Source organism: Typopeltis vanoorti, chromosome 14 (assembly GCF_054136105.1).
Source record: "Typopeltis vanoorti isolate ZY-2024b chromosome 14, IOZ_Tvanoo_1.0, whole genome shotgun sequence".
In the NCBI taxonomy this organism is placed as follows: Eukaryota; Metazoa; Arthropoda; class Arachnida; order Uropygi; family Thelyphonidae; genus Typopeltis; species Typopeltis vanoorti.
Window position 1 is genome coordinate 73,056,952 of NC_143562.1, and position 17,245 is coordinate 73,074,196.

At 36.4% G+C, this 17,245-nt stretch overlaps 1 protein-coding gene across 6 annotated transcripts in view; it reads right to left on the minus strand.

The window, feature by feature from the left end:
* The window catches only part of LOC150099659 (DNA-binding protein RFX6-like), a 295,066-nt gene that overhangs the window by 91,703 nt on the left and 186,118 nt on the right, over positions 1-17,245 (minus strand). For all 6 annotated transcript variants that reach the window (XM_090404483.1, XM_090404484.1, XM_090404485.1 and 3 more), the window contains one exon: positions 9,013-9,107. In XM_090404483.1, coding sequence (XP_090260609.1) covers positions 9,013-9,107 — 95 coding nt within the window. The remainder of the gene's footprint in view (positions 1-9,012; positions 9,108-17,245) is intronic.

The window sequence follows — 17,245 nt, forward strand, 5'->3', positions numbered from 1 at the left end:
AGTAGGGGACAATGACTTAACTGGGAACAAGGAGAATATAGGATTGGATATCAGGAAGTTGTTGTGAAGGATAAAAAATAATAGTGTGATAGGAAAGATAGTCAGTGTGTTGCCCAGGTATGGAAGTCACGAAATGAGGTGGAGAGCAAGAATTATGAATGATATGTTAGCAGAAATGTGTGAAGAGAAAGGAGTGCAGTTTGTTAATGTGAATAAGTTTGAAAGAAGAACTGAAACTGTATGAGAGTGATGGACTGTATTTGAATGGTTTTGGTGAGAGTCATTTGTAGAGACTGCTGTTGGGAGTGATGTGAGATAGCAGAAGAGTAAGGAAGGAGAGATTGAAGTAGTGCTTGTAAGTGTAGAGAATAAGTAACGAGTGTAGAGAATGGGAGAGCAAAACAGGGAAATGAGGAGACTCAGGGTGGACAGGGGAACACAGTGTGAGAAAGGTCGATGCTCCAAGAGAATGGGAATATATGTGTGTGTGTGTGTAGACCAAAAAGCAAAAGGGGATGACCTGGGATGGAGGGAAAACAGTTGGACTTGAAGGTTCTGAGATGAATGAGGAGAAAAAGAAATGGCTTGAGGAAATATAGAGAGGTCACATCTAATAAGTGGTAACAGAGAAATTTGTTATATATCCAGGAATGAGATGTTATTTTTGTATACGAATGCTACAAGTATCCAAAACAATGGAAATTAAATAGTTGCACTGATTGATCTCGTTCTGATATCCAATCCTACATTCTCCTTGTTCCCAGTTAAGTCATTGTCCCCTACTAACAACAACTCCTTTGTTCACTTAGTCCTCATATCCAATGCCTCATTCACTATTCATTTTACCTCCAGGAAAACAAACCTTGTGCATCTTCTCGTATCCCACACCTCTAATAATTTAGTTGGAATAAGTGTCTTAGGGGTCTGTTTTAGGGCCATTGCTGTTTAACCTGTATGTTAATGATATCAGAGAAGATTTGACTGGGGATATACAGCTGTTTGCAAGATGATGCAAAGTTTGGATGAACTATGAGGAGTAGAGAAGATGTAGTGGCCTTACAAGAAGACTTGAATAAGTGAATGGGCACAGGAGTGGGAATACCAGTTAATGTTTGTGAAATATAAGGTTTAAGAATTCAGAAAACAAAGATAGGAAGTAGAATTTACTCTTGGTGAGGATATACTGTTGGAAGTGGAGGAAATAAAAGATCTTGGGGTGATGGTGGATAAGGATGTGAAATTTAGAGGACATATTAACAAAATTGTGAGGACAGCACAACAAATTCTGGGAATGAAGCAAAGGACACTGACTGTGGAAGTAAGGAGATTCTCATTCCAGTGTATAAGGCTCTGATTAAGTCACATATGGAATAACTACTGTGCACAGATTTTCAAAAGAATGAAGAGATGTTGGAGAGGGTCCAGAGATGATTGACCAAAATAGTCTCTGATCTCTGGAGTGTTGAATACGAAGAAAGGTTGAGACAATGTAATTTGCAGAGTATAGTGGATAGGAGGAAGAGAGAGGTGATATGATAGAGATATACATGTTAGTAAGGGGTTGTTATAGGATTAACATTGAAGCAGTTTTTCATAAAATGGTGGGGGATTGGAGGAGAACAAGAAGTCATTCCTGGAAGCTGTATAAGGAGGATGTGAGCAAGGGAGTGAGAAGCAGTTTTTTTGCATGGAAAGTGATGAATGATTGGAATGCACTGCCTGAGAGCGTTGTGTCTGCAAATAATTTGAATGTGTTTAAGGTGTGGTATGATGAGTCATGTGTATGACAAAAGGGATCTCCTAGATGAGTCTGTGACTCCAAGAGTCTTTGGATAATAATAAATTATTATTATTACTATTTATATTATTATTAAATAATAACAACTGCAGGTAAGTAATAAGGCTAGGGACTGGGGTGTGATTGTGTACAGGGAGTTAAAGTTTAGAGGGCATATTGCAAAGGTAACAAAATGGGACATGTGGTTGTTGAAGAACACACTAACAGGTGAGGATAGAGGTTATTGTTCCTCTATATAAGGCTTTAATAAGACCACATCTGGACTTCTGAATTCCATTGCGATGAAGAACTGGTTGAGAGGATCCAGAGGCATGTGACAATTTGTGGCAGGTATATGGAATGCTCCCTATAAGAATAGGTTGATAGCCTGTAGGCCGCTTAAATGTTTAAGTCACATGTTCTCTATTTTGCCTAAAAAAGAAGAGATATGAACGAAGTATTTAAGTTATTAAAGGGGTTTTATAGGATTGACATCGAAGCCTTTCAAGTATATGTCAAGGAGGTAGAGAACAAGGGGTCACCAGTGGAAGTTGTGCAAGATTAGGACTAGAATTTTTGCTTGGATGGTGGTGGTGAATAAGTGGCATAGGTTGCCACAGGTGATTGTGAGTGCTTCATCAGTGAATGAATTTAAGATAAGGTGTGATAGATATTAAATGAATAATATCTAGTGTGTGAATAATGGATCTCCCACAAATGGGTCCTCTGACTCCATGGGGATACCTATATAATAATAATGGGAATATAACAAGGATCTATATTTAAGTTCTATAGATCTGGAAAAGGCATCTGACAGGTGTGAAAAGAGAAAATCTGGTGAAGGACAAATGGACATATCAAACAATGCCATATCTGTATTTGAGTTGTATGTTAGCATTTAGAACTGTAGGAAGTGCAGGAATGATGGCGAGATATAAAATCAGTTTTAAGATAAAGGTATATACTATCTCCACTGTTATTCGTTATTTACATGGATCACATTATAAAGGAAAATGGCACTAGTACTATTTTTAAAATTGGAGATGTTAATTTCAACTCTTTACAGGATAAAAAAAACCCAACTTTATAAGAGAAAAAAACTACCTGTCTGAGCCAGAGATCAACTTGGGGACCAGTTCTAAGAAAAGGTTAGAAGAGGCAACTAGAATCGAATTTTAAATATCTTTCTTTGGGCAGCCTAGCCCATTTAAAGACAGTCTACCTGTATGGATGCAAACACCATTTTCAATCAACCGCAGAAACTGCACTATTTCAGACAATCATGTATTGCGTTAGGAACCACAAGATGGTAGCATTTATCTGCTCTACTCTCTTAAAATCAGGATGGTCTTGGGCCAGCTATCTATGATTCACTAATGGTGGAGACTGAATGCCTCTGTCACCAATAAGATAGGCCTAAAATAGTCATGGATACTCACTGTGTGGAATCAAAGGCATTAAAGGATAGCAGATAACCTCAGGTCTTTACTTTATGCAGACAATGTTATACTCTAAATAAATCTACAGGATTCCTTAATGATGCCTGTAACAAATTTGGTATGAAAATCGTTAAAAAAAAAAAAAAAAAAGAGAGAGAGACACACAGAAAACAGTGAAACACTGAACACTGAAAACATCATCCTGAATGGTGAATCTATAGAACGAGTAACATACTTCAGGTGCCATTTTTTTTTTTTTTTTTTTGTGAAGATGGCAATTACATTTAAAATATACAATAAATGAGCAAAACAGGTATATGGTGGGGAATCAAATGAATAAATTTACATGGAAGAAGCAAGAAATTAGTCAAAACTCTAAACTGGCAGAATACATCAATTTTAATTTATGGATCTGAGAGCTGTGAAAACAAACAATCAGGAGAGTGAACAGATGGCATCAAGGGCAGAACCATATTATTAATGAAGATATTAAGGAGTAGGAAGTTGACAATGTTAGCTTTCATAAATGTGTCAGAGTTAATTTCAGAAGGAATTGCCATAATCAGAATGGGAGAAGAAAGGCTGGGAAAACAGGTATCAGATGCCATGAAATATAAGATCTGATAATATTCTATTCCTGACAGATAATAGACTAATTTGGAAGAAAATTGGTTGATAGGATGTTAGTAATAACAAACTTTTAGGTAGTACTGCCCTAGTATCCTATACACTCCTTGATATGTACCTTCAAGGAGTGTATAGGATCCTATACACCCCTTGAGGGTACCTATCAGGAATTTCATGATACTATTATGGGACAGACACTTCCAAGGGTTCATATTACAGGAAGCACTCTACTCCACACAAATTATCATCGACATTTCTTAATCCTCTCCCCACACTCACAATACCACTATCCATAATCTTCTCACAATGCCTTCTACCACCCACTAAAATTATTTTTGTCTTGTAAACTGCAAGTGTTTCTGGCTGATTTGCCTGTATACAGGATGAAAAACTAGTTTCTGAGAGGGAAAAATCCTACCTTCAGCTGAAAAAGTCCATATAAAGATTCCTCTGATTGTAATGAGAATTGAACTCGGGTCTTTTCCATTCAAAGGACACATTGTACCATCATATTTAAATTGCACTACGAACGCGCAAAAATTGGGTAAGTAGTGCAAATATGATTTTAAACTTTTTATGTTTCCCACCTGCAAAAGTTATTAGTAAACCTATAGTACATTTGTTTGTACCATGGGTGGACTAAGCATTTTTTTTTCCATTTTTTATCAATTTTATATATTTTTTTATAATTTCATTTATTTATTTGCAGTCTGGAAACTGCTTTAGAGACCAAACATGGAATTTTTTTAAGCCACTTCAGGCCTCCAATAAGCGAAGTGGTGGTCTCACGCCAGGCGATGAAATTCATCTCTCACTAAAGTTAATCACAAACATTCATACCTCCAGTGGGATTCGATCCAGCGACTTGTTGGTTGGAGAGCAAATTAACAACTCGGCAAACCAGGCCACATACACATCATTCATAATGATGGTTGGGTATATCATTAGGCCTATCAAGGGATGTGCTTATGTGTAGCACTCTTTTTATACAAAAATGATGACTATGATTGTTCATTTCTATAAAACAATATGCTTGGTTAGATACTGCCTTTTTGATAACTTTTTCCTGTTTGACTAAGTGTACCTTGGTACATTTATTTCTTCTCTCCAATCCACATTCCTATAATTAAAATCTCCCATTAGGATCATCTTCCTTTTACTTGCCCAATTAATTTGTCTACACATCTCACAATCAATACTCTCCACATTCCCTGACCTATAATTGCATCCTACTAGATATACTATCCTACTGATCTCAACCTCAAACCAAACAGCTTCAAAATATTTACAAGTACTACTATTTTTTACTTCAACTCTTGAAGGACACAATTCCTCTACTACCATTAACAATACTCCTCCCCCCCTCCTCTCTTCATCTCTCTCTATCCTTTTGGAAAATTCTATATCCTACCTGTTCAAGAGTCCTGACAGTATACCACCCTCAGTCAACCTATTCTCACTTATACCAATTATTTTGGGGCATGTTTACTCTGATCCTGACTGATTTTCATTTATATTCTTAGCATCCCCACCATTTTGCACTACATCACTTTGCTGTGCTATAATCACTTCCTCACCTTTGTATCCATCCTCTTCCTGTCCTTCCCCAACCTCTCTCTGACTCTTAGTGGTACTAATTTCATATGAATCCTGTGTAAACAACACTCGCTCTAAATGACCAACACCAAACCATTTCAAATTCCCTTTGAATTCATTCAATATATTAACAAATTGAACACTCTTTGCCTGACATGGTTCAGCCATCTTGTTATTCAGTACCATTGCTCTCCTAATTAGTTCACTACTGTTGTATCTGGGCAACAAACTAACCACTTTCCCAATAACACTATTATCCTTCACTTCCTGCAACAAGTTCTTCAAATCCCTTTCCACATTCTTTGTCTCGCTATTCAAGTAATTTTTGCCCACCACTAATTCTGATGCCTGTTCCTTCCTTCCTTCTATGAAAGCATCTGATTTTCATTTTATTCTACCACCTGTAAAACATGTCATATGCACTTTATGTTTTGCCACACCTTTAATGATTGAGTCATCATATAAATCAACCTTATCATCCATAGATACTTGCTTCTTATTAACTTCTTGTCATTTACATCAGCTATGCTCTCCTTTAAATGCTCAATTTCCTCCTCCATACATTCAATTTGACTCATTTTTCATTAACTCTTGCCTAAGCTATTCCAGGTCACTTCTATTATTACTGTTGCAAACACTTCCTTCCATTTTCTGATTATTCATGGTAACAATGTCCTCGTTTTTGGAACATCCTATCCTTTCATTGCACTTCTCACATATCATAATACATTCCTTTTTATTCGATCTAACACTATAAATCTTTACTGTTTTTGGATGCATACATAAAACTAGTTGTTACAGAGGAAGTACAAGACAGTTTGCAGTGAACAGATGCATAAAGAATATAAAGTGCAGGCCAGAAAAGTGAAAGCATGGTTTAAAAAAAGAAAAAGGAGAATACGAGAGGAGATTGGCCAGTCAGGTCAAAAGTTAATCCAAGGGAAATTTTCTGCTATGTGACAAGCAAGAGGAAAAGTAATTATGGCAGGTTAATGGTGGTGGATAGTTTTGGTAGCAGAGTAACCATAGCAAATGATATAGTGGAATTATTTAATGAACACTTTATCAGTCATAGCAGTGTGAACGATGCTGTGCAATGTGTAGAAAGGAGGCAAAAATTAGGAAAATTAAAGGTGAAAGAATCAGAGGTATATCAAGTGTTGCTTGTGTTAGATGTTAATAAGGCTGTGGGAATGAATGACATATCACCATGTATTTTTAAATAATGCGCAAAAGAGTTAGCTTTTGTTAATTCTTTTACACATTATTTAGCTTTTGCACATTGAGTTAGCTGGTCATTTAATGAAAGTCTTGCAGTGGGGAAGGTTCCTAAAGAGTGAAAAGAACAAAAAATAATACCCTCTCCACAAGCATGGTTCGAGAACAGAAGTTTCCAATTATAGACTGGTCTGTACATCTGCAGTTGTGATTAAAGTGTTGGAAAAATTGGTTAAAAATAGAATACAGGATTGGGTTGATGACCATAAGTTTCACTATGATGCTCAACATGGGTTTGTGAAGAGTAAGTCTTGTTTTAGCAATATGCTTATGTTTTATAATAAGGTGACAAATGTGTTGGATAAGGGAGAATCATATATGGTGATATTCTTGGACTTTGCAAAAGCATTTGATAGATTACCACATAAGTTGGTGTACAAGCTGTAGAGGATAGGAAAATATAGTATAGTATATATATTGGTTAGATGGATTGGAGATTGGCTCTCTGAATGATACCAGAAAGTTATGTGATGGAGCCATGTCTCAGAAAAGGAAGATGACCAGTGGCATGCCTCTGGATTCTGTTCTTGGGTCCCTACTGTTTAATTTGTTTCTTAATGATATTTCATGTGGACTGACTGGGGATCTTCAAATTTGTTAATGATGTCGGATTTGTCAATGATGCAAAGTTAGGTAGAATTATCAGTAGTGCTGATGTTAATTCTCTGTAGCAAAATTTGAATCGACTTTAGCTTGGACAAATGAGTGGGGTTGAAAGGCATTATACTTTGGGATATAGAGATATAAGGCTACATACTATATTGGTGGAGCTGCACTTCAGGAAATAGATGAGATTCGAGATTTTGGAGTGATGGTGGACAGTAGACTGAAGTTCCAAGGTCACATCACATGTGTTACAAAAACTGCATGTTGTATTGCTGCTATGATAAAAAGTACATTGACATGCAGGGATAAGGAGATGGTGGTGCCTCTATATAAGACGTTGGTTAGATCACAAACTACTGTGCTCAGATTTGGTCAGCAAGTTTTCATTGTGATGTGGAAACACTAGAGGATCAAAAGATGAATAATCAAAGTGATATCAGGACTATGGACTGTTGGTTATGAAGAGCATTTGAAAGAATGTAGATTACAGAGGTTGGTGGATAAGAGGAAAAGAGGAGATATGATAGACCTTCACATTAGTTAAGGAATTCTACCAGATTAATTCAGAAGAAATTATAAAAAGAGTGGGTATTAAGATGGGAAGAATGAGAGACCATCCCTGGAAGTTGTACAAAGATGTGGTGAAGAAGGGTGTGAGGAGTTGATTTTTTACGTGGAGAGCTGTCAGCGAGTAGAATGCGAGTATGTTGTCAGTGCAGGTAGTAAATAACTTCAATGCTCATTATGATAGATATGTTGCTGGTTGAATGGGCCTCCACAATAAGTCTGTTGACTCCATGGAGGTTACCAAATAACATAGTGGCTGCTACTGATAAGACAAATTTTGCAGGCAACTACTATTATGAGTTTCTGAATATATCATTTATTGGTTAGCAGTACTTGCCAATAAATAAAAATGAAAATATTTATCTGTCTATTATAAATGCCTGCCTGGTTGACCGAGTGGTTAGCATACCGCTCTCCATCCAAAAGGTTGAGGGTTTGAATCCCGCTGTGGGCATGGATGTTTGTGATAATCTGTGAAAATACTTATGGTGGTGGGCGGTAGATTGCATCGGTGTAGATGATGGTTGGTAGTTGCGGTTCGTTGTAGTTGGTGGAAAGTAGTAAGTTGTAGAGTAGGTGCCCTCCCTCAATGAGTCTTTGGACTCCCTGGAGGGGTCACGTAATAATAATAATATCCTCCCTCCGAAAAAAAATTAAAAAAATAGAAAAAAAAAATCCCTAGCCCATCCACAGTACTTAATTCACTACCGGTTTACAACCTTTTGTGGATGGGAGTCACATAAAAAGTCTTGATCATTGCAACTCTTGGTAATTGAGCACAAAACTAAGTTCTGAACTACTAATATATTTATATAGCATCATCTGCCAGAATTAATGATTTATCATATAAAGAAAGGAATGCTAACAGAACCTAATTTTATCTCGAAGGGAGTTCTTTCATCTTCATGTCTTTTTTGTTGGATTCTATGAAAGTATTCAATAAGTGCCTCAAGATACCTCAGGCAGTTATGCAGTAACAATTAAATTAAATTATTAAACTATTACTCAATCTAATTTAAATTAATCATTACTGAATTATTAAATTTTCATTTAACTTTGTATATTCACCTTTTTAACTTATTATACAAATTTAAATTAAACATTTGAAAAAAATGCTTTTACCTTTATAACTTTCTGTTCCATTACTATATCCAACCATTCAATAAAGTTTTCTACTGTAGCCTGTTTGCGCAACTGTTCTTTAAATTCATGAAGAACTGAAAGCACAATAAACATTTAATAAAAATCTGTTTCTGTCAGTCGATGCTTTAAGATATGTTATCAAATTTTGCAGAAATAAAAACAAGCACTAAAACTGCAAAATATCTTAAAAAGATCCAATCTTTATACTGCATTAGTGAGCTACTAATTTGTGAAAATTTTCGTTTATTTTTACTTAGGAAGATTAAAATCTTATTTTCATATTAACTTGGCATCAATGTCATGTTCACTATAGCAAACCATCCACTATAACCTACTGTTCTTTTGGTACTCCCTGGAAGCAAGAGTCAACTGTACATAATCTGCAGTCTTAATTTGTAATAATGATGGTTGGGTATATCTCATGCTTCTCGAAGTGAGAGTTAGCAGTTCTTCCTGTTTGTCCATAGAAAACAGGTACTTTTTTATACTTCTAGATGTATCAAAGGAAAGAGTTTGTCCTTAGGATAAAGCTAATAACTTGTAGATATGGTTTAAAAGTGGTTATTTAAATCAATATCTAAATAAATATTTAACACTTTGGCTATCTTTTCAAACATATATAGTATATAGAGGACAAAAGAACTTGCATGCTGTGATCCTGCATGTTAAGAAAGGGAAAAGGCATACAGTATAACTGAATTCTGTGACAAGAGTTGTGTCACTGTAACAAAGCCCTATGTGTTAGGGTTTTAAACATACCATACTGCTGGGCTAGATGATGGTGGTGTGACTGCTTATCTAACAAGTAACTTCCAGTATGTGAGTGTTTGCTTTCTATAAACAAAAAAAATAGTTAACCATTTGAAATATGTAAGGGTAACATGCCTAGGAAAGGCAAACAGTTATTTCATTCTTTTCTTGTAGTGAAGTGTACATTAGACGCTAGCCATTTATTATTATTATTATTCTATACCTTCCTAGGAAACACAAAGTCTATCATACCATTGCATTTTTGAAAATTATGGAGACAACTACCGTGTTTGAATAAAAACTTTAGTTTAATATAACTAAAATCTACATTCAACGTTTCAACCTTTATGTCAAGACATATATTATATTAGACAACACTAATAATAGGACTCTAGCATTGATGTATAATTTTTTAATTTAATTTTATTTTTATTTTTATTTATTTTTTTATTTATTTTTTTCTTTCACCAGAGGTCAGGCCAACAATTGTGGTAGCGGTTGGTCAGTGTCTTTATACTACAAGCTATACTACAATCGAACCAGTTTGATTGTAGTATAGCTTGTTTCCTGTGTATATTTGTACACTCCAGAAGATGACCTTGACATAAAGGTCGAAACGTCGAATGTAGATTTTAGTTATATTAAACTAAAGTTTTTATTCAAACACGGTAGTTGTCTCCATAATTTTCAAAAATGCATTCGGATCACCGTGTAAGCCTAAAAGAAAGGATTCTATCATACCACTCCTTGAAATCATTGACCATTCTTGCTCCTACCACTCTATCAGGCAACGCATTCCACGGTTCCACCACCCTCCATGCAAAGAAACCACTCCTCACCCTCTTGCTCACAGCTTCCTTTCGTAACCTCCAGGGATGGCCCCTTGTCATCACTCCTTCTCGTTACTTCACCAAGTGAAAGAACTCCCCAGTGTCAACCCTGTAACTGCCTGTCAGCAGTTTAAGTCTCAATCATATCACCTCTCCTTCTATCCACCAAACTAAGCAGTCCACATTCCCTCAGCCGATCCTCATAAATAACATTGTACAGTCCTGAAACCACCTTTGTTATCTGCCTCTGTACCCTTTCCACAGTTAATTTATCCCATTCGAATCCTGGGGACCAAATATGAAAACAATAGTCTAAGTGTGGTCTGATCAGAATCTTATACAACAGAATGATAACTCTTATCTCTGCAGGTCAGCATCCTTCTCAGTATTTCAGCAATCCTCTGAGTTACTTTCACTACCTTTGCAATATGCCCCTGAATTTCTGTTTTCTACTGATCATTGCCCCCCAGATCTCGTCTCCCCTCCAGTACAGCTCCTCGATCGAGTATGCAGCCTCCCATCGATGTATCCCAAACTTCAAGGCTTTACATTTTGCTGCATTAAACCAGCATCTCCATTCATTTACCCATCTGTTCAGTTTATTCAAATCCTCTTGCAGGGCTGCCACATCTGCACTATTACTAATAACCCTGCTCAGCTTCACATGATCTGCAAACAACTGAATATCCCCTTGCAATCCACACTGACAATGTCATTAATATAAAGGTTAAACAATAGGTCCCAGTGGCAAATTAAATCTGGAAAAAAAAAAACAACAGAATTGACAAGGCTGGCATGGTAGTTAGCTAGGTGAATAAATTTATATGGAATAAGAGAGAAATTAGCCGAAATCAGACAAAAACAGTATATACAGTATGGCACAAAAAATAGTACTGAAAATAACTACAACGATATATGTTATGGAGTAAACAGTTTTATTAACAAAGAAATATATCTTTACACATCGAGATATGTACATCCACAACTATGAGTGGAATCTTGGTCAAATAAAGCATTAACAATGGTAGATTATGTGCTCGAAATGGGCACATAATCTACAAAACTTTCAAGACAAGTTTTGTAGTGCATAGAAAAGTTTGTCTGTCATCTTGGAGAACAAGGGTTTGGACATCTGCTAGACATATCATGTAATTTTATCCCTTAGTTAATCAAGATCTGAAGGAATGTCATGGTGGAATACTCATTCCTTCGACATACCCCCAAATGAAGGCATCAAGTGATGTGAGATCAGGAGAACATAAATGATATGGGAATTCTGTGAACCTCGAAATGAGCCTCCTGGAGAAGCTTTCTGATAGATATGCTTAAGAAGCACGTGATGCGTGACAGGTTGCTTTGTCCTGTTGGAATGCTTTTTTGCACAACACATCCTATGTAAATCCTGGGTGAATGGAACCAACACATTCTCAATATAGCATTTGCTATTCAAGGTCATGGTTACACAACCCTCTTCAATGAAGTAGGGTCTAACTATGCCATGAGTGAAAACTGCACACCATGAGGTAACCTTCTCACTGTGAACAGGTTTCTCTTGGACAAATTCAGGTCTTGAGAAACCAAGAAACCTGTAGGTTCTTCTGTTTACATGACCGCTTAGATGGAAATGCGCTCTTTGTCCAGATTATGAAGGACAGATCTTCGTGGACATTGGCCAGCATGTGTGTATGGTATTCCTGCCATGCAGAGTAATCTGTTGCTGTTAAACACTAACCCACCTGAATGAAAAGGCACCCAGCTCCTTAAGGATTCTCTGTAGTGACTGCTTCATTATCCCAAGTTTTACAGCTGCTTTTCAAGTGCTTTTCAGAGACCATAACACACCATGATTCTCATTTGTGTTAACAGTTCGTGGTCTCCCCGAATGCTCTTTGCTTTGCAGCAGAACACTCCAGGAACCTCTCAATTAAGGCAATGATGACATAATTGCTTTGGACACACTTACTGAAACAACAAACAAACTGCCCATAAACATGTCATAGGCTTGAACCAATTCTGTATGAATGACAATAATGCTCAACAATAAATGTATTTTCTTTCAATATCAACACATTGCTAGAGCAAAATGTAATGGTGTACTCTACACGTACTCTTCTACTAACATGCATGGAGTCCAATGGCATATCTCATACCGTGTGTACCAAAGAGGATGCCAAATTCAGTACTTTTTTTTTTTTTTTGCGCCATACTGTACTTCATCTATATAATGCAGCAAGATTAAAATGTTGAGCAGATATGTGTTAAGGGGGTTTAAATATTCCATATTGAGTGTTTAATAGGAGGCAAGGAGGAAACCCATGGCTGTCTTCTCATCTAGTTTGATTATTTTACTTAGATAGGAAAAATATATAAACTGAAATTGAATAATTTAAATGTCATAGAAGAAATGGGACTTAATATTTTTTTTTTATTTAATAAACAGAGATATAATACATTAAAAAAAAAACACCAACGCCCTTGTGCATATACACTCAAACTTTCAGTGTGTTGTTCTTAGCACACACACACACACTCATCTTGTAGCAGGTTTTGCTGTAACCCATTAGCAGCTATTAACAGCACACAGTAAGAGCTGTGCTCTACAGATGATGTGTTTGCTATTTTTCCCTATATAGCTCAGAAACATTTAGATACATTTTTAGTACATTTCAACAACCAGATTTTGAAAATATGCTTCACTATATTGAAAGAAAGCAATCAAATAACTGTCTATACTTTCTAGCATTCATTAGTCACATCTCTATAATAACTTGCTGTCTTTTATATTTACAGAAAGAAAGTAGATACTAGAAGATGAATATATTATAACAAACCTTCTCACATAAATAATCCCACTATTACCTAGTATTCAGTTGTTTGCTTATGATGCAAAATTGGGTGGATAATAGGTAATAATGGTGATACAGATCCTGCAGGATGATTTAAATAAATTAGTAGCATGGGTGAAGGATAATGGTTATCAATTAATGTGGCCAAGTATAAGGTTATGCACAATGGAAAGAAAATATCATATATAGTGTATTACATTCAGAGAACTGGATTGTAGAAAACTGATGAGACTTGGGAGACATATGATGGCAGAGTTGAAGTTCAGAGGGCATATCTCAAAATAGCCCTAAGGATTATGTGGATGTTAAAAAACATATTGACAAATATTTTTTTCACATCCCTCTTTAACAAGCAGAGGTTGTATAACTGAGAGGAGACCTCCACATTGCCTTTAAAGGAATGCGGAGAACCGACCAGGGCTTCAAACCTAATGTCCAACCCTCACCTTCTTGTGGTGCACCCTATTGGGTATCTACTTGGATACTGAATGAATGAGGATAGGCTGGAAATTTGAGATTTCGCCAACCAAATTGTATTCTTATTGGCTTAAACTAAAATACAAAATGATGGTACAACATGACAAAATTTCATGCTGGCTGAGGCATCGCCAGTAAAACAAGGCCTCCGTTGTTTTTGCCAGGGAACCAGAACGAACAGCGAAAAGTCAGCTACTGGAAAAAACCCTAAAACACACCCCAACTCAATATCACCAGAGTTGAAGATTGGTGCTATCAACATAAGAAGCCCAAGGAATTAGATAAGTACCAGATCGACATAATAGGGGTGACTGAAACAAAAAAGACAAAAACTGGCGAGATCTTTCTGAGGAATAAATACAAAATGTTATATTCAGGCAATGACAATCAATGAAAAGAAGGAGTAGCCATAGTATTCAACACTAAATATGAGGCTAATCTTCTTGAATGGCACGCCAGTCTCAAGTAGAGTGATATAGGCAAATATCAGAATGGGAAACTGGACAAGGAGACTTATTTGTGCCTATGGTCCCACAGAAGGCTCTACTAAGGTAGAAGTGGAAGAATGTTTCTAGAGAAAGCTACTGACACAATAAAAAAGGAAAAGTTGGTCCTTGTTGGGGATCTAAATAGCAGAGTACGAAGTGATTGTCAGACATACAAAAATATTTTGGGAAAATTTGGAGAAAAGAGCAAAGCTAAAAATAATGGCAAATACCTGTTGGATTTCTGCTCAGGACATGGACTGGTTATTACTAATACCATGTTCCAACATAAAAATGTGCACAAATTCACATGGAGAGAAGAGGCAAGGAATAAGAAAAGTCTCATTGACTATGTTATTGTTGATAGTGATGTTTTCTCCCTGGTGCAGGACACCAGTGTGTATAGAGGATTTGAAATTGGAAGTGATCACTATTTAGTCTTGAGCAGGATAAAATTGAATTTCATATTGAAAAGAATAACATGCAAGAAAGTTTTAAAGCAAATAAAAGTTGAGCAGCTCTCAGATGTGAACTGTAGACTAAAATACAGAAAGATTATTGAAGAAAAAATGAAAGAGTTTGAGAACAGGAACCAAACCTTGAAGAAAACCCTGACTGATTCAGTCACAGAGGCATGTGGCGAGGTTGTCTGCAAGGATAGATAAATCAGAACTCCATGGTGGAGACAGGAAGTAAAAGAGGCAGTGAAGGAAAAGAAGAAAGCATATCAAAAATTACTGGCAAATAAGTGAGCTTGTGCTCTTAGAGAATACAGAGACAAATGTAAGACAGCTAAACACTGTGTAAAACTAGCTAAACAAAAGTCATGGGAGGACTTTGGCAAGAACATAGAAAATAAATATCAAGAAGGTGGCAAAATATTCTGGAGGTTGTTGAAGAAGCTCAGAAATGAGGAAAGAGTGCTGTAAAAGGAATTAGAGATGATAAAGGTGACATGAAAACAGGAGAAAAAGATATCCTTGAAGTATGGAGTAATTACTTTGAAAAACTGCTAAATGAAACAAGCAGTGATAGCACTGTGGTAAAAAACACTCGACAGGCATACAGTCAGGAATACATATCCATACTTGAAGTAGAAAAAGCCATCAAAGGCTTGAAATGTGGAAAGGCAGCAGGAGTAGATGATATTCAACCAGAAATGCTTAAGGATATGGTGGTATAAAAGTCTTACAGTGGTTGCACTGCATAGTTCAGAAGGTGTGGACAGAAGGACGAATTTCCAATGATTGGAGTAGAGCTCTCATAGTACCCATATATAAAAGGGGAAATAAAACTGAGTGTGAGAATTACAGAGGTATTTCCCTACTGAGTGTTCCTGGTAAGATTTATGCTAGTATACTTGAGAAACAGTTGAGACAAATTATTGAAGAAAAGCTTGGTGAAGAACAAGCTGCATTCAGACCAAAAAGAGGCTGTCAGGATCAGATCTTCACTTTACGACAAATAGTGGAGAAATCATGGGAATATAACAAAGATCTGTATTTAGGTTTTGTCGATCTGGAAAAGGCATATGACAAGGTGCCAAGAGAGAAGCTATTCAATACGCTACAGTTATATGGTGTCAATGGGGCATTATATCAAGCAACACTTAGTCTTTATTTGAGTTGTAAATCAGCAGTTAGGATTGAAGGAAGTACAGGAAGATGGTTTAATGTTAAATCTGGTGTGAGACAAGGATGTACATTATCCCCTTGTTATTCATTATCTATATGGATCACATTATGAAGGAAAGTGGTATTAAACATGATATCAAAATTGGAGATGTTAATGTCAGCTCTTTGCTTTATGCAGACGATGTTATACTTATCAATAAATCCGTTACGAGTCTGCAAGATTCCTTGACTAAATTGAATAACTGTTGTAATAGATATGGTGTGAAGGTCAGCAATAAAAAGACAAAGATGAAAATAGGCAGAATCGTTGAAAATGTCAACTGCATTGTGAACGGAGAACCTGTGAAACAAGTAAAACATTCACCTACTGAGGCACGATTTTTAGTGAAGATGGTAAATTAAATATGGAAATAGACAACAGAATCAATAAAGTTGGTATAGTAGGAAGTCAATTGAATAAATTCATATGGAATAAGAGAGAAATTAGTCAGAACACTAAATTAGCTGTATACAAGACAGTGTTCAAACCAGTTTTAACTTATGGATCTGAGAGCTGGGTCAGAAGTAAAACCCTTGACCAAAGACTATAGACCACAGATATGAGAGTCCTAAGAAAGATTAGAGGCATGAACAGATGGTATCAATGGCAATATCATATTAAAAACAAGGATATTAGGAAAGAACTTGAAATTGTGAGCATCCAGGAATGTGTTAGCAGAGCTAATCTCAGGTGGTATGGTCACTTAAACAGAATGGGCGAGGAAAGATTAGCGAAACAAGTGTTCTCCATCAGGTTGGCAGCAAAACGACCCAGAGGAAGACCAAGATATAGATGGACTGATATGGTACAAAGTGCCTTAGACGATAGAAATATAAGATCTGATAATGTTAGAGTCTTGACAAGTAATAGACTGATTTGGAGGAAAATTGTAGATAGGAAGTTGGTAATGATGTAAATTTTTCATGTAGTACTATCATATCCTGTACACCCCTTGAGGGTACATGGCAGGTATTTGATGATGATGGTTATTATCCCTCTTTATAAGGCTATGATAGGGTCACATCTTGCAACAGATATCGTCATCTAGGTCCATTGGAGATAAAGAGATTGGAAAGGACCTAAAGACAAGTAACCATACTGGTAATAGGTTTGTGGTTGCTAAGTTTAGTTAACAGGCAGAAAACAGAAC